Source organism: Trichomycterus rosablanca, chromosome 12 (genome assembly GCF_030014385.1).
Source record: "Trichomycterus rosablanca isolate fTriRos1 chromosome 12, fTriRos1.hap1, whole genome shotgun sequence".
In the NCBI taxonomy this organism is placed as follows: domain Eukaryota; kingdom Metazoa; phylum Chordata; class Actinopteri; order Siluriformes; family Trichomycteridae; genus Trichomycterus; species Trichomycterus rosablanca.
Window position 1 is genome coordinate 20,633,998 of NC_085999.1, and position 18,809 is coordinate 20,652,806.

Consider the following 18,809-nt stretch of genomic DNA (forward strand, 5'->3'; position numbering starts at 1 on the left):
AAAAGTTACTTAATACTTTTTTGACTAATCCACCTGCATATCAGAAACATAATATTTAGTTTTACTGGGGCTTTATTACAACCCCAAATCAGAAAAAGTTGGGACAGTATGGAAAATGCAGACAAAATAAAAATGCAGTGTTCCTTACATTTATACTTGATGACATTTATTTGATTGCAAACAGGATGAACCTGAGATATTTCATGTTTTGTCTTCTCAACTTCATTTCATTTATTAATATACTTTTATTCCTACATTTCTGGTCTGCAACACATTCCAAAAAAGATGGGACAGGGGCAATTTAGGGCTAGTAGTGAGATGAAAAAACTAAATAATGATGTAATTCCAAACAGGTGATGTCAACAGGTGATGTAATCATGGTTTGGTACAAAAGCAGCATCCAGGAAAGGCTGAGTCTTTGATAAGCAGAGACGATCAGAGGATCTCCAGTTTGTCAACAAATGTGTGAGAAAATTATTGAAATGTTTAAAAACAATGTACCTCAAAGAAAGATGGGAAGGGATTTGCATATTTCTCCCTCTAGAGTGATTAATATTATTAAACGATTCAAGGAATCAGGAGGAATTTCAGTGCATAAAGGCCAAGGGCGCAAGCTTAAGCTGAACGCCCATGATCTTCGATCCCTCAGACAACCCTGTACTGTTGCACATCTTAAGACGTGTTTGCAGGAAGAATGGGACAAAATAAAAGCTGAAACACTAAATCACTTGGTCTCCTCAGTGCCAAAACGTCTTTTAAGTGTGGTGAAAAGGAATGGAAACATTACAAAGTGGTAAATGCTTTACTGTCACAACTTTTTTTGAAATGTGTTGCAGGCCTGAAATGCAGGAATGGATGTTTATTAATAAATGAAATAAAGTTGAGCAGACAAAACATGAAATATCTCAGGTTCATTCTGTCTGCAATCAAATAAAAGTCAAAGTAAATGTAAGAAACTCTGTGTTTTTTTTATTATTTGCTTTTTCCATGCTGTCCCAACTTTTTCTGATTTGGGGTTGTAGTTGCCTGATATTGCTTTAAAATCTCACATATTACAGTGCATACTGTCAGAGTAATTTTATTGGTGATACATTCATTTAAATAATGATCCTACACTACATGGGAAGAAACATGTGAACAACCCTTTGGATTTTTTAGTTCCAGTGTTTCAGCCAGACCAATTGTATGATATCATGTATTTTAAAATTAACAACAAATTTGTGGCAAAAGTCTGGAAAAGGCCATTTTAATATTCCAGCATGACTGTATCCCTGTGCATAAAGTCAGTACTATAGTGACATGGTAACAGGTTTGGAGGTAAGAAACTCTTGTGGAAACCCTTTCTAGAAGAGTGGACACTATATACAGTGTATCACAAAAGTGAGTACACCCCTCACATTTCTGCAAATATTTTATTATATCTTTTCATGGGACAACACTATAGACATGAAACTTGGATATAACTTAGAGTAGTCAGTGTACAGCTTGTATAGCAGTGTAGATGTATACTGTCTTCTGAAAATAACTCAACACACAGCCATTAATGTCTAAATAGCTGGCAACATAAGTGAGTACACCCCACAGTGAACATGTCCAAATTGTGCCCAAATGTGTCGTTGTCCCTCCCTGGTGTCATGTGTCAAGGTCCCAGGTGTAAATGGGGAGCAGGGCTGTTAAATTTGGTGTTTTGGGTACAATTCTCTCATACTGGCCACTGGATATTCAACATGGCACCTCATGGCAAAGAACTCTCTGAGGATGTGAGAAATAGAATTGTTGCTCTCCACAAAGATGGCCTGGGCTATAAGAAGATTGCTAACACCCTGAAACTGAGCTACAGCATGGTGGCCAAGGTCATACAGCGGTTTTCCAGGACAGGTTCCACTCGGAACAGGCTTCGCCAGGGTCGACCAAAGAAGTTGAGTCCACGTGTTCAGCGTCATATCCAGAGGTTGGCTTTAAAAAATAGACACATGAGTGCTGCCAGCATTGCTGCAGAGGTTGAAGACGTGGGAGGTCAGCCTGTCAGTGCTCAGACCATACACTGCACACTGCATCAACTCGGTCTGCATGGTCGTCATCTCAGAAGGAAGCTGACGCACAAGAAAGCCCGCAAACAGTTTGCTGAAGACAAGCAGTCCAAGAACATGGATTACTGGAATGCCCTGTGGTCTGACGAGACCAAGATAAACTTGTTTGGCTCAGATGGTGTCCAGCATGTGTGGCGGCGCCCTGGTGAGAAGTACCAACACAACTGTATCTTGCCAACAGTCAAGCATGGTGGTGGTAGCATCATGGTCTTGGGCTGCATGAGTGTTGCTGGCACTGGGGAGCTGCAGTTCATTGAGGGAAACATGAATTCCAACATGTACTGTGACATTCTGAAACAGAGCATGATCCCCTCCCTTCGAAAACTGGGCCTCATGGCAGTTTTCCAACAGGATAACGACCCCAAACACAACCTCCAAGATGACAACTGCCTTGCTGAGGAAGCTGAAGGTAAAGGTGATGGACTAAACCCAATTGAGCACCTGTGGCGCATCCTCAAGTGGAAGGTGGAGGAGTTCAAGGTGTCTAACATCCACCAGCTCCGTGATGTCATCATGGAGGAGTGGAAGAGGATTCCAGTAGCAACCTGTGCAGCTCTGGTGAATTCCATGCCCAGGAGGGTTAAGGCAGTGCTGGATAATAATGGTGGTCACACAAAATATTGACACTTTGGGCACAATTTGGACATGTTCACTGTGGGGTGTACTCACTTATGTTGCCAGCCATTTAGACATTAATGGCTGTGTGTTGAGTTATTTTCAGAAGACAGTAAATCTACACTGCTATACAAGTTGTACACTGACTACTCTAAGTTATATCCAAGTTTTATTTCTATAGTGTTGTCCCATGAAAAGATATAATAAAATATTTGCAGAAATGTGAGGGGTGTACTCACTTTTGTGATACACTGTATATATATATATATATACAGTATATATATACAGTATATATACGTATATATATACGTATATATATAGTATATGCAATAATAAGGGGCAACTGAAAACTGATACCATGGTTTTGGAATGGGGTGTCCAACAAGGTGTCCACTTCAGTTTTTTTTCTTAATTAAGAACCATGTTCAGCTTCATAAAGGGTTTGGTTTTTAACAAAGCATGATGAAGAAGGCTATTTTGTCTTGTTGTGAAATAATACAATTCTGATGATATTTTCAAGCAATGTAGTATTCTTTTGTGGTTAAACCATGATAATTTCAAAAGCATTCCTGTGCGCAAACATTTCTTTCACCACTGCACATGATAAACAACATAACCTGTTCAGTCTAATATTTTTCACTGTGAATATGACATTTATCCAGTTATATAATTAATGACCATTTCACACTAATAGTTAAAGCACAGACATCACAATATTCAACATCTGCAACAGAGACATTGTCTGCAACCTGCCAACAATTCCCGAGAGCTCTTATGCTTTCTTTGGAATGTCTCCAGCCCAAAACGGATACAATACCTTCAAAGTTCTCCATTTGTAATGCTCGTAATTGCAACGTCATTGCCAGTATCCATAATGTTTCACATGCGGTGATCAAAGCTATGGAATGCATTAGAAAAAAAAATCAACTGGCAGAGGCCGGGCCCAGGTGCAACCAATGAGTGAATGTTCCTTTCTTTTCTTTTTATATTGTTGGCATCCTCTCCATCCATACCAGTGCTGCTAATGATTCGTGAAACAGATTGTTTAACATGGACAGCAATAAAATACACATTTAATGGAAATTTGCCAATCCCACTTTCCTTGCGAGCCCATTCAGTTGCATTTATCACAGCTGCATGCCAGAATGTACCGGTAGGTGGCAGTTATTCGAGTTCCATCCGAGCATCTTAGACGTACTGCTTTTAGTTTGGAGGTGTGTGGGCGACAACAGAAGCAAGTACTTTTAAATGGCTGCTTAAGAACTGAGCTGAAGGAGATGAGAGGGTCCGAACGAGATGTGTGGCTGCAGTGACCCTCACAACGAGCCAGCAAGACCATCTGTGGAGAGAGAAGAGTGGAATTAGAGGGAACAACTCAAGGAGAAACTTCAAATGCTTCTAGACGTGTGCCATAAACATTGATAATCTTCTCTCTTTCAACTGCTTGTGTATATTTAGGGGTCGCCACAGTGGATCATTCTTGTCTGTATAGCTGATTTGGCACAGTTTTTATGCCAGATGCCATTCCTGCAGCAACCCTCTTTATTTACATTGACAAGTGCACCTACCAATGAATAAACTACTCGACCATCCCTCTCCCTAGATATAGCCAATCATGTCTGTGTAGATGCTTGATGGGCTAAATGCACAGCTCTAATAAACTCGATTGTAGAACAAGATAGCATGAGGAAAAGATCAAGTGACAATTAGAGGAGGTTAGAGGAATTATAGGAGCAAGAATTGTAGAAACTTTGGTCACAAATTATTTAAACTAGTTGGTGTTTTTGGTGTTTTATACAGTACATGCATGGCATACACCTGGTCTAAATACTAGACCCCTTCAGTAAAAAGTTTTAAGGGTTCCATTATGTGTGTAGCAATTATGCTTCCATAGTTTGGGTTCACTAGTCCCTTTGGAGGTAATGGTAACACAAATCAAATGTAATATAACATTTTTACCTTGAAGTAATAGATGAAGTTAGAAAATGGAACAAGTGCCAATTTGCAATGACTCTAGAGTGCTACGAAGAGTGATCAGTTGAATTCAAGTCATTCCTTGCCATGAAAATTAACTTCATCACAAAAACCCAATTTCCACAGCATTTTAGCCCTGCCACAAAATGACCTGCTAACATCATTTCAGTGATCTTCTTGTTCAGGAAAAAGTGTTAACAAGGAGAAGGCAGCTGATATCATTCTGTCATGCTGATTGAATTAGAAGAGCAGACCAGTTGGTGGGGGGTGGTGCCTAAAACCATTGTCTTCTTCTGTTAACTATGGTTATCTCCAAGGAAAGTTGTGCAGTCATCATTGCTTTGCATCAGAAGGACTTTACAGGTGAGGACACTGCTGCTTGTAAGATTGCACCTGAATCAACCATTTAACGGATCATCAAGAACTTCAAGAAGAAAGGTTCAACTGCTGTAAATAAAAAGGCTTCAGGGCACCCAAGAAAGTCCAGCAAGTGCCAGGGCCATCTCCTAAAAAGGATTCAGCTATGGGATCAGGTCACCAAAAGTGCAGAGCTTGCTTAGGAATGGCAGCAGGCAGGTGTGGCAAAGACTTTTGGAGGATGGCCTGGTTTCAAGAAGGGCAGCAAGAAAGCCACTTATCCAAGAAAAAAAAACATCAAGGACAGACTGACACTCTGCAGGAAGTACAGGGATTTGACTGCAGAGGACTGGGTTAAAGTTATTTTCTCTTATGAAGCCCCCTTCACTGAGAGTGTTTGGGACATCTGGAAAAATGATTGTCCAGAGAAGAAAAGATGAGGGCTACCATGAGTCCTGTGTCATGCCAACAGTAAAGCATCCTGAGACCACTAATGTGTGGGGTTGCTTCTCATCCAAGGAGTGTACTCACTCACAGTTTTGCCTAAGAACACTGCCATGAATAAAGAATGGTATCAAAACATCCTCCAAGGGCAACTTCTCCCAATTTGGTGATAAACAATGTTTTTTTCCCAGCATGATGGAGTACCATGTCACAAGGTCACAAAAGTAATAACTAAGTGGCTCAGTGAACAAAACATTAAAATGTTGGGTCCATGGCCAGAAAGCTCCCCAGATCTCAATCCATTGAGAACCTGTGGTCAGTCCTCAAAAAGAGGGTGGACAAACAAAATGAAGTTGTGATAAACTTCAAGCACTAATTAGACAAGAATGGGTTGCCATCAGTCAGGATTTGGCCCAGAAGCTGATATCCAGAATGACAGGGCGAATTGCAAAAGTCTTGAAAAGAAGGGTAAACAGTGTAAATATTGAGACTTTAAATAAACTTGATGTATTTGTCAACAACAGTAAAACATACATAATGCTTATAAATGTACTTCAGTATACCATAGACACTGACAAAAAGATCTAAAAACAGTGAAGCAGCAAACTTTGTGAAAACTAAAATTTGTGTCAGTCTCAAAATTTTTGGCCACAACTATACAGTATTATGGCAGTAGAGTATTGACAAGGATATGGAAAAACAAATCAATTAGCACTATCACCGAGCTACAGCTGATGAAAGCATTGGTTTGGCATTCAGGCTTTTGAGAACAAGTGCATCAGAAAACTGCTAAAAATCTCACAGATGATAATGAGTTTACAGGATGTAGAAATGAAAAAAAAGAGCTATTGAACCACTTGAAGACTTTTAAACAATATGTCAATCAAGTCTTTACACTAATTAAATACAATTCTATTAATTAATTCTATTATTATAAAGGGAGAAATACTGAAGCTTACAAACAAAAAAAATCTGGTTTCAATAAGATTTTGATATCTAATATAAAAAAAACACTAAATCTAAATGCACAGTAAAATCTAAATGTACAAAGTAAGCATTATGATTTTCAGGGTTTATGCAATTTCAGTCAGAAAATTAAGATATAAGGATACTCACTCACTCTCTTACTTAGGGTCGTGGGGGTGGGGGGGGGGGGGGTGCTGGAGCCTATACCAGCTTTTCAATGGGCACAAGGCACACAGTAACTCCCTGGACAGGGCACTCCATCGCAGGGCAGACTTTTTAGCATTGAGTGTATGAAGACTGGACAAAAGTTCTATTTTGGGCAATTGTAGGAGAAATATACAGTATGTGGCAACGTTGATAAAACATAAATTATAATCAGCAAAATGTCCCTTGAGACTTAAGACCACACCGGTCATAATTCTGCAAATAAAGAGTGAAATAAGTTCATCTAAAATAACAATAATAATAATAAAACAATAAAACAATAAACCAATAAATAACAAGAATGACAAATTCAACATCACAGGCCTTAAAACTTTTGAGCAATTAAATGTTCAAATGCCATAAAATACAAAATACATTTATAAATGTGAAGTCCATGCTCACCCTAAAAACAGCATTGCTGGGGTTATTAAGTCTACTCAAAGTTCACATGGCAGTCTAGAATGGGCTAGTGTGAACTATGTGCTGTTTGAACCTTCCCTCAGGAAAGGACTGAGATAAGCTCCTTCATTGGGTACATAGCTGTGAACAAAGACTGGTTCTGTTCTTTACGTGTGACCCTGCACCTGCACTGAGATAGGAGTGTGGCTGATCTCACCCAGACCCATGTGCTATAGCTATGTGTTTTACACTCCCTCACTCATAGATACGAATTCACCATTAGATACCATTATAGCATGATAGCTTTGTGAACTTGATTTGTTAAAGCTAATGTAAAAATAGTAGAGGTTCATACACATCACAGCTCATTTTATGAGGGTAAGAGATTCACCTGGGCCATGGTTTCAGGCATTGAGCTATTATTGATAACGATCAAACCACCCACAGCAGCCTCTAAAAAATGCTGTTGTGCAGAAGAATGCTCTTGTAATTAAAGCTTAATGAGTGATGTGATGATGTAGAACTGGCTCATATGAATGACTTACGTGGCTGGATGAGCAAACATGACTGAGTTGCCCAGTCAACTGATTATGAATAAAAGGTGACTAGCACTGAACTACAGGCCACACATTCCTGCCACATTCTGTAAATGGACTCCTGTATCATGGTGCCCAGACAGCTGTCCAGTGTCAACCAAGTGTCACCCAAAGAAGACAATAGCCTGTTGGGAGCCAAATGCTTACAGCAGAAGCTTTAGGGAAGTTAGAACTGAGACAGTATAAGCCTTCTGTAGAGAGCAGCTTTTGTCAGCATGAATGTTATGGTGATGTTATTATGTATCACTCAGTAACAGTTAACCATCAAATGTAATGTTGAAACTATAACTGACTGGGTAATTTTAGGACTGTAAAAATAGTCTGTGTAGATAAATAAATGAGCAAAACTAAAAACCATGTTTCTAAATTGTTTCCCTTAGGACCAGGATTATACTGTATATACACAGATCAGCCATAACATTAAAACCACCTCATTGTTCCTACACTCACTGTCCATTTTATCGGCTCCACTTACCATATAGAAGCACTTTGTAGTTCTACAATTACTGACTGTAGTCCATCTGTTTCTCTACATACCTTTTTAGCCTGCTTTCACCCTGTTCTTCAATGGTCAGGACCCCCACAGGACCACCACAGAGCAGGTATTATTTAGGTGGTGGATGATTCTTAGCACTGCAGTGACACTGACGTGGTGGTGGTGTGTTAGTGTGTGTTGTGCTGGTATGAGTGGATCAGACACAGCAGCGCTGCTGGAGTTTCACTTACTGTCCAATCTATTAAAGACTCCTACCTAGTTGGTCCATCTTGTAGATGTAAAGTCAGAGACGATCGCTCATCTATTGCTGCTGTTTGAGTTGGTCATCTTCTAGACCTTCATCAGTGGTCACAGGATGCTGCCCACAGGGCGCTGTTGGCTGGATGTTTTTGGTTGGTGGACTATTCTCAGTCCAGCAGTGACAGTGAGGTGTTTAAAAACTCCATCAGTGCTGCTGTGTCTGATCCACTCATACCAGCACAACACACACTAACACACCACCACCATGTCAGTGTCACTGCAGGGCTGAGAATGATCCACCACCCAACTAATACCTACTCTGTAGTGGTCCTGGGAGAGTCCTGACCATTGAAGAACAGCATGAAAGGGGGCTAACAAAGCATGCAGAGAAACAGATGGACTACAGTTAGTAATTGTAGAACTACAAAGTGCTTCCATATGGTAGTAAGTGGAACTAATAAAATGGACAGTGAGTGTAGAAACAAGGAGGTGGTTTTAATGTTATGGCTGATCTGTGTATATGCAGTATAATCCTGGTCCTAAGGGCAACAATTTAGAAACATGGTTTTTAGCTTTGCTCATTTATTTATCTACACAGACTATTTTTACAGTCCTAAAATTACCCAGTCAGTTATAGTTTCAACATTACATTTGATGGTTAACTGTTAATGAGTGATACATAAATAATATTTTTTTGAAAATGTCAGTATGTCCTAAGATATTCTATTGAGGCAGGCCAGCAAACTATGTTAGCCTGTATTTGACACAGGTAGATTTAAATTTTACTGTTATGTAAAGTAGCTATGCAATAATGCCGGTGACAAGTGTTTTGGTTATGCAATCTAAGGATGTTTGAATGCAAGTTACGCAATTCATCTAAACTAAAGCTGATCAAAACACAGCTCAGACCCTTTGTGGGGTAAGAAGGTTCTAGGATCTTCTCCTGCTGTCAATTCAGTGATATATTTCAGTTGACCATAGTGACATCTTTTTATGGATATAAAAAAGTCTACACACCCCTGTTATGATACCATGTTTTTGTGGTGAAAAACAATTAACCAAGATAAATCATTTTAACTTTAATAACTTTTTCTAGCTATAATAATATAACTTATAACCTACACAATTTGATTTGATTGGGAAACAAAGTCAAATAATTTACCAGAAAAAAAAAAAATTAAGGTGGTTGCATAAATACTTATTTAACTGGCAGCCTAACTTTCCATTTTTCACTGTTCGAGTAACTGTTATCGCAGTAATAACATGTAGCAGCAGAACATGTAACATGTAGCAGTGAAATAGATATATTCCAATTCATAATGAACACAGCTGATAGACATGGGAACCATGGGAGATTTTTTGAAACTGAATAACAGTGCCAGGTGACAACAGCTGGGGAGCAGATGTAGGTTCTCCGATGTACCTTGTTCTATATTTATAGCAGGAGAGAGTATGCAGGTAGATGGCATGCAGCACTGCTGAAAACTGAATGGAAGTCATTTCCAAAGCTACTGCACTGCTTAATAGGTAGATTTAATGCTAAGACTGGCCATACTTAATCAGCCGTAATCAGCTGCAGCGTGCAACATTGTGTCTATGAGGCTGGGAAATTAAATCATAAACTTTTGGGGCATTGTAAATGTCTTGTATTAGATATGAATCGTTCTGACTACAAACCCTCTCTTTACTTATGATTCATAATAACTCCTCTGAGACCAAGAACCAGTAATGCTGGGGCTAAGTGAAAGCAGAAATACTTACAATGAAACTAGAATCCTGTATTACTGTTTTATTTCTTTTGGACACACAGGTCCCAACATTACAAACTGAACTGTATGTAGGAATAATTGAAAGGATTGTGGGCAGGATGGGGTAATGTGAACAGTACAATAGCTAAAAACTACCTTTTTAGCAGGACATATTATTAATAAAGCAAATGTAATTTAACAAGCAAATTTAAAGAATGAAATTACAACCACAAATCAAAAAAAGTTTGGACAGTGTGGAAAATGCAGATAAAAACACAGTGTTTCTTACATTTACTTTCAATTTTATTAAATTGCAGAAAGTATGAACCAAAGATATTTTATGTTTTGTCTGATTAAGTTCATTTTATTTGTTACTATACATCCTGCATTTTAGGCCTGCAACACCCGAAAAAGTTGGGACAGTAAAGCAATTTACCACAATGTTGCTATTCCTTCTCACAACACTTAAAAGAAGTTTTGGCACAGAGGATATCAAGCGTTGAAGTGTTTCATGTGTTAGTTTCAAAATTCTCCACACTTTCTTTATTAAAAACAGGTCAGGACTGCAGGCAGGCCAGTATAGTGCCTGTACTCTCTTCCTCTGCAGCCATGACTTTGTAATGTGTGCAGATTGTGGTTTTGCATTGTCTTGTTACATGGACGTCCCTGAAAAAGATGAAATCTTGAAGGTAGCATATTCCTCTAAAATCTCAGTGAATTCTCATCTGCATTACTGCTGCTATCACAGACACAAGGGCACTGACACAACACAATACTGATTCATCTGACCACAATACACGTTGGTATGGTCCATCCTTGATGCCTTCTTGCCCAGAGAACTCGCTTCAGGACATGGTTAACATAAAGCTTTTTTTGCACAGTAAAGTTGTAAGTGGCATTTGTGAATGTTACTCCATATTGTAGTTCTTGACAAAGGTTTGCCAAAATAATGTCTTGTCCATGTGGTTATATCAGCTATTGATTAATGACGGTGCTTTATGCAGCTGCTTTTGTACCAAATAGTGACTGACCTGTTTGAAATCACATCATTATTTCGTTTTTTTTTTACCTCATTACTAGCCCTAAATTGCTCTGCCTTTTTTCAGAATGTTTTGCAGGTCTGAAATTTGACCCAACAAAACATTAAATATCTTGGGTTTATACCCTCTGCAATGAAATGAGAGTAAAAGTAAATGTAAGAAACACTTTATATATTTAATTGCATTTTCCATACTGTCCCAACATTTTCTTACTTGGGTTGTACAGGAAACAACCTAACAAATACAGACCCACTTTAGTATTCCTCCCAAAACTTTGCTTCAAACATTTACCAAAATGCGTCAAACATCTCAAACAGCAAAACATCTCCCTGGTTAAACTGATTAAACTTCTTACAGCAAAAGTCCTGACATCAAACACTACCCCTAACTAAACCATACATATACAAACATATACAGTACCAAGAAAACGTATTACATATAATTTGATGTAAGATACAGAAAACATCAGTAAACACAAAATATAGCTTTTAATTATAAGTATTTACTTTTAAGAAAATTATTCAACACCAACTGGCCCTGTGGAGTAGTTGCGTAGTAAATGGTTGTGCCACTTTTAATAGCAACATATACTGTCTACTGTATATAACCGTAGAACAGTCTTTCACAGTGCTGCGGGGTATTTTATGTAACTTTTTTGCAGCCACATATTATTCTTAAAACCTTTCTAGCATCTGTCTGTCCTGCACAGCATCCCCACTGGGTTCAAGTTAGAACTTCAGCCCAGGCCTCTTCAAAATCTTAATTTAGTTTCTTTTAAGCCATTTAAAGGTGGACTTGCTTTTGTAATTTAAACTGTATTTGAGCACTTGCGGTCCTTTTTTTGTTTTGTTCTACTGGTCCTGTATTTATGGGTCGCCACAGTGGATCATTCTGGTCCGCATACCTGATTTGGCACAGTTTTTATGCCAGATGCCAGTCCTCATGCAACCCTCCTTATTTTTATTTGGCACTGTTCTGTTGTACAATGATGTGGTAATTTGTGCCAAATGTAATGGTATCCATATTTCCACATTTGATTAATTACTCTACAGAACATTATTTCAAAAGGCTTAGGGGTCATCAAGATATTTTCGGCAAAGGAGATTGCACTTGATTAAACCATTTAACTCCCATAATGCCACATTTGACCTGTATCCTTCTACAAACCCTGTTTCCAAGTTTTGGCATTTTGTAAAATGCAATAAAAACCAAAATCCGTGGTTTGGCAAATTTCCTGAACACTTATTTAACTGACAAAGGTACAAAGAAATGACTAGCTGACCAACTGTAATTGTATTTTGTAAATATAAACAAATTATAAATGGCCTGCAACACCAAAAATGGCACAGGTGTAAAAGAAGAATTTTAAAACATTCCACAATATGCAGGTGAATTGGTAACAGGTATTATGACTGGGTATAAACAGAGGATAAACAAAATGCTCTATTTGTAAGCAATTACGATTTATGCCTACCAACTTTTGTTGAACTTTGTGAGAGAGTCAATCTGTTTATGTGAAACAATTCAGAAAATCCAAAGTAATCTCAATTAGTGTAAGGTCCAGAAAGCAAGGAAATCATTGTTAAATATATGTAAACTTTGAGCCATCAGACAGCATTGCACGAAAAACCATCAAGCTGCTGGGATAAACATAGCCACATAGGCATGGAAGTACTTTTAAAAACCAGTGCGTAACATAGTCTGCTGCTGCATCAAGAAATGCAACCTGAAACTCTATTACGCAAAGAGAAAGCCATACATCACGTCTATTCAGAAATGCCACTGAGTTCTCTGGGACCAAACATAGACACAGGAAGAGGGGTCTGCCATGGCTGAGATTGGCCATAGGTGTGAAAAGGGTGGGCTTGAGAGTAAAAAGCAGAGAGTAAAAAAAACTAAAAATTGAACTATGAAACTAATAAAATATATAAGGAGAATCACATTCACATAATTATATCAACATAAAGCTAAAGGTGAGCTTCTGTGTCCTAAAACATCCTTTACTAAAAAGTGTGCTAAATTAGAGTTTGACCAATGACGAAGCTGCTATTCGTATATATACATTTTAATTTGTTAATATTTTAAGCAGTATTTTCAGTATAAGCATTTGTGTGCAAATTAAGCCCTCCATCTTGCTGGCTAACCTATTTGTAATCTTACACATTTAATTTGTTAATATTCTAAGCAATATTTAGAGTATAAGCTTTTGTGTGCGAATTGAGCCATCCATCTAGCTGGCTTACCTATTTTTTGCTCCATGTGCAACCTCTTTTGTATAGCAAATTATACCTAAATATTTCATGTTGAGTTATTGTATCAGTTGTATCATGTTGAGTTCAGTTTGTTAATTTGGACTTTTACAGTTCAGCCCTGATTATGCTCAATTATCGAACAGTCTGTGTATTCTACTCCCTGCATCTCTTAAACATCTCTTATTAAATAAATGTGCATTCATGCTCTTTATTTTTTATTATTAGCAGGTATTTTATTATGTATTAATTAAATATATGTTAAGAAAGCATATTATTTTAACAGTAGATTTTAACAGAGAAGGCCATTCTGGTTGCCAGATATCTGGCAGTGTTGCATACACAATCTACACTTGCTGTTGTGCTGTAGCTACAGTTATCCCAGTAGCATTAAGGTTTCTCATGCAACTTTCCTTCTCATCTCTTTTTTAATTTCTTTTAATTGTGTTATAGTGTGCTGCTTATTAAGTCCTTTTACTACTTCACATTGCTTAAAGGGTGTTATTTAAGAGACGTTTAGATTAAACATGCTGGTGGTAATCAGGCCATGTTAAAGTTGTGTCTGGTCTATTTGATCAGTTAATTTGCTGATTGAAGAACTAGAGAGACATGACTTTTCACACAAGGTCAGTAAATCTTGAATAACTAAGCTAAATGATAATCCAAAAACTGTTTTGTGATAACTCTAGTCGTCTCTGTCTTCAATTTAATTGTTTGTACATCTAAAACAATTGTGACATGTAACAATAGAAACAAATAGAGCTAATGCTTTTCACAGAACTGTATCTCACAGGACCACACACATACTCATACACACACACACACACACACACACACACACACAAACACACACACACAAACAAGACATTGTCCACAAAGCACAGAATACATTTGTAAACATTGTGTTCATATTACAAAGTTTGACAAAAGGCTGCACACGTTACTTTAGCCAGAAGGTTTATTTCATTTATGTGTTTTTGCATGCCAAACCACAAACATCATAATGAATAGTATGTTAATAAAAAGAAATGACACCACTGGGGGTGTTTAAATTTGACAAAAGATTTAGTATGGTATTAAGTGGTTTGATACTTAGCCAGATTGCTTTTTTTGGATGAACAATGAGGTAAAACTGTAAGGTAATAAATGGCTATAATGTAATCTAAGCCATAGAAAAAATAACCTGAAAGTCTTTTGAAAACAAACACAGCAGGGTTTTAGTCAGGACCAGTACCGATCAGCCAGGGATACACTCAGCTTGCACTGGAGTTTACTACTGCAGGACCAGGTGCAAATACAAACTCATTTTGAAATGTATAGGCCAATCCAACACATTTTACACATATTAAGGCTAAGCTACTAGTAATTAAACTGACTTAAATATTTTAAGGCTGTGTCCCAAACTGTACACTACTCATTTACAACCCCAAAACAGAAAAAGTTGGGACAGCATGGAAAATGCAAATAATAAAAAACACAGAGTTTCTTACATTTACTTTGACTTTTATTTGATTGCAAACAGGATGAACCGGAGATATTTCATGTTTTGTCTGCTCAACTTCATTTCATTTATAAATAAACATCCATTCCTGCATTTCAGGCCTGCAACACATTCCGAAAAAAGTTGGGACAGTAAAGCATTTACCACTTTGTAATGTTGCCATTCCTTTTCACCACACTTAAAAGACGTTTTGGCACCGAGGATTCCAAGCGATTTAGTGTTTCAGCTTTTATTTTGTCCCATTCTTCCTGCAAACACGTCTTAAGATCTGCAACAGTACGGGGTCGTCTGTGTTTTTTTCTTTTCAAAATTCTCCACACAGTCTCTATTGGGAACAGGTCAGGACTGCAGGCAAGCCAGTCCAGTACCCGTACCCTCTTCTTCCGCAGCCATGCCTTTGTAATGTGTGCAGCATGTGGTTTTGCATTGTGTTGTTGAAAAATGTATGGACGTCCCTGGAAAAGATGACGTCTTGAAGGCAGCATATGTAGCTTAATGTACTTTTCTGCATTAATGCTGCCATCACAGAAGTGTAAATGACCTTTGCCCAGGGCACTGACACGACCCCACACCATGACGGACCCTGGCTTTTGGACTTGTTGCTGATAATTCTTTGCTCATGTGGTTATATCAGCTATTGTTGAGCGGCGGTTCTTGATGCAGTGCCGTCTGAGGGATCGAAGATAACGGGTGTTAGGCTTAAGCTCGCACCCTTGGCCTTCACGCACTGAAATTCCTCGTTTAAATGAATTGTTTGAATCGTTTAATGATATTATGCACTGTAGAAGGAGAGATATGCAAATTCCTTCCAATCTTTCTTTGAGGTACATTGTTTTTAACATTTCAATAATTCTGACGCATTTGTTGACAAACTGGAGATCCTCTGGCCATCTTTGCTTATCAAAGACATCAAAGACCTGGATGCTGCTTTTGTACCAAACCATGATTACAATCACCTGTTGACATCACCTGTTTGTGGATAATGTAACGTAATTATTTAGTTTTTTCACCTTATTACAAGCCCTAAATTGCCGTCTTAACTTTTTTTGGAATGTGTTGCAGGCCTGAAATGCAGGAATGGAGGTATATTAATAAACAAAATGAAGTTGAGCAGACAAACATGAAATATCTGCAATCAAATAAATGTCAAAGTAAATGTAAGGAACACTGCATTTTTATTTTATTTGCATTTTCCACATTGTCCCAACTTTTTCTGATTTGGGGTTGTAAATCATCCAAGTTATCATCTAGGCCACAGAAAGTGGATGGGTTCCATTTGAGTTTGCTTTCTCTTAAAGTTTCTAATTTGGTTGTGTAATCTGTACAGTTGCTTTCAGTCAATGTCCATTGTCAAAACACTATACAAATAAATTTAACTGATGTTTTGTTATTATCAAATGGACATATCAACAGTAAAAAAACAATGAATCTAAGTTTGCACCTCTGTTTCTAAATGCAATAAACAGTCACCTTCTGTACTGTTAACGTTACTAAAGTGAGAATATGTAAAGATCGCTAAAACCCCAGTTATTTTAGATTCTTTCACATTCAGCAGTCCAGCTTTCTCTAAATTAATTTGTCAATGTTTGCTGATTTTTACAATCATGTTCTTTTCCAATTTCATAATTTTTTTAATTGTAAAACTTACGATTTTTACAGTTGTGTTTTTTTCCACAATCCACTTATTAGTATGACCATTTGCACTGAACTGCATATATGTATTCGTGTGGATTAGCTCTTAGATAGAGCATGGACCTTAAATAGCTCTGTTTTTTACCCAGTTTGTATGCCTGTAGAAGTCATGTATGCATATGTTCATCTGGTCTCAGTGCATCGCTATTTTTATGTGATTTTAATATAAACCAGTACAAAGAAGGTTTATCATGAATGATACCCAAAGAATGGAATGAGATTCCTAAGTGATATCATAGGTTCCTCACAGCCCCTCATTGGTTTATAGAAGGGTGGAAAATTCCACCTTTGTGAATCTCTTCTACGTGCTGAAAGATCACAGCTGGGTTTGTGGAGTCTGACTGTAAAACGTCAACACGTGGACTACAGGTAAACCACTTTCCTCATTTAAATATCATTATGTCTGGGGTGTAGGAGTTCTGCATGCTATTGTTTAAATAACAAAATAAATAATTCAGGAACTGTTAATCGCAGGGATCCAAACATGTGCTCTTATTTAAAAATATTTTGCACCCAGTGGGGACTTATTCGTGATGAGGCAGTGTACCTCACATGTATACACTGTTGCCTGCCAAGGTGTAAAGAGTAACAATGTTGAAGATCATGAAGAAAGAGCAAAAAGCATGTTGCAGAGCTAATGTAAAAACTAAAATGGACTATATTTCACAAAGAGGATGAGATCCTTATGGCTGATATAGAACCATTTCACTCCCTGTGTTTCCTTTAGAATCTTGTTAGCAGGAACAGTGTGGGTGTAGAAGATGTATTGCAGTATGGCAGGGTCACACCTGGACCATTACTGGAATTCGCTAAGCAGCATGGGAGCTGTTGGTTAACCTGCTCTCAGTTGGATGTTAATAGCCAAAATACATAAGTGGGTCACTTCTCCTCTGGTATGAATGTCAGAATAGACGTTTTTAACGATGGCTACCAAAATAGACTTTATTTGTTTTATCGTGTTTCCTGTGATAGAAAAATCATTGTGTGTCCTGTTAAGGAAATTGCTGGTATGATTTAAATGTATGTATCCCAGAGTAATGGGTTATTGCAAAAGCTATTTGAAATTATAACCAGGTTAATATGTATTAATTCTGATTAGAATGGGATTTTTTAGGATGACAGGTGTAGGTGTAGAAAATTGAAAGATTCTGCGAAAAATTAAAAATTCTGGTGGCTTGAGGTGGCACTTTTTTGAGTCTGTGTATTCATTGTTCATATTTTTGTATTTTAATTATAAACAGAGGAATAATTTCTGAAATTATACTTCTCAATTCTCAGTGTTTTACTTAAATATTTCCTAATGTACATCGTTTCTCATTTTTGGTCATATAAATGTTCATGTTTTTAAGCAGCATAACCAGCACAGTGAACACAAGTTATGTATGTACTTGTGATTTATTGCGTAGTGGGCATCACTTCAGACCATATCAGCAGCTCATCCTGACAACAGTACACAGAAGCCAGTTTATTGCAGGGAGGAAATAATAAAACATGACATTCGGCTGTGGTTGATGAGTGATTCTGTGATAAAATCTTGATTCAGTAAAAGATTCTGCAAGTAAGTTACTGTGAAAAACCAAATTCACTAGAGTGGTGTTTTAAATGAGCATACATACATTTAATAATTCCTACCTTGGAACTGCACTTGTAAATGGGATGTGTGATGGTCTCAACAAAATGATGTCTCATACACCTGTCAGGATCAGAGTGCCCCAGGTGTCCACTTTCAGCCTTGCAGGAAACTCCACGCAAAACATTCAGCAAAGGACATGTGACCAAAAGAAGAACAATTCCTGGCTGGCTTAATGCACCTGCGTTCCTCATACTTGCCCTTTGGCTCAAATGCAAAACTGAGTTAACTTGTCAGTGGAAAACTGATGGAAATAGAACAGCTTGACCTACAAAGTAAAATGCACAGCTTTCTGCCGAAGTTCTTTGGCCACTTGGTTGAACTGGAGTGTGGATTGGCTGGATTGGAATTTTTTGAGCATAGCCATCTTCTTTGGCTCTGCCTGTAAAATTCTTTCTGTAGGAAGAAAAAAATTAAGATTAGTATAAGATGCATAACATACGAGCAATCTTCAAAAAGTGTCCACACTTTATTATTATTCCGAACTTTACTATATTTTCGTTGGAAACAGTGAGGGTGGGAGGAATAGTAATTGGTTGTGTCTGAGAGACTGATAGAAAGCTTATAG

The 18,809-nt window shown here is 37.8% G+C and overlaps 1 protein-coding gene across 1 annotated transcript; it reads right to left on the minus strand.

Moving 5' to 3' along the window:
* Positions 1-3,819: 3,819 nt before the first annotated feature.
* Positions 3,820-18,435, minus strand: ndp (norrin cystine knot growth factor NDP). The gene is made up of 2 exons (XM_063006581.1): positions 18,244-18,435; positions 3,820-4,044 (listed from the first exon to the last, which is right to left on the minus strand). The coding sequence occupies exons 1-2, from the start codon at positions 18,433-18,435 to the stop codon at positions 3,820-3,822; spliced, it is 417 nt and encodes a 138-aa protein (XP_062862651.1).
* Between the last annotated feature and the right edge of the window lie 374 nt (positions 18,436-18,809).

Coding starts and splice junctions, on each gene's coding strand:
- ndp (XM_063006581.1), bottom strand. CDS start 18,435: ATGAGGAACGCAGGTGCATTAAGCCAGCCAGGAATTGTTCTTCTTTTG. Junction 4,045..18,243: donor TTTACAAGTGCAGTTCCAAG/GTAGGAATTATT, acceptor CTCTCTCCACAG/ATGGTCTTGCTGGCTCGTTG.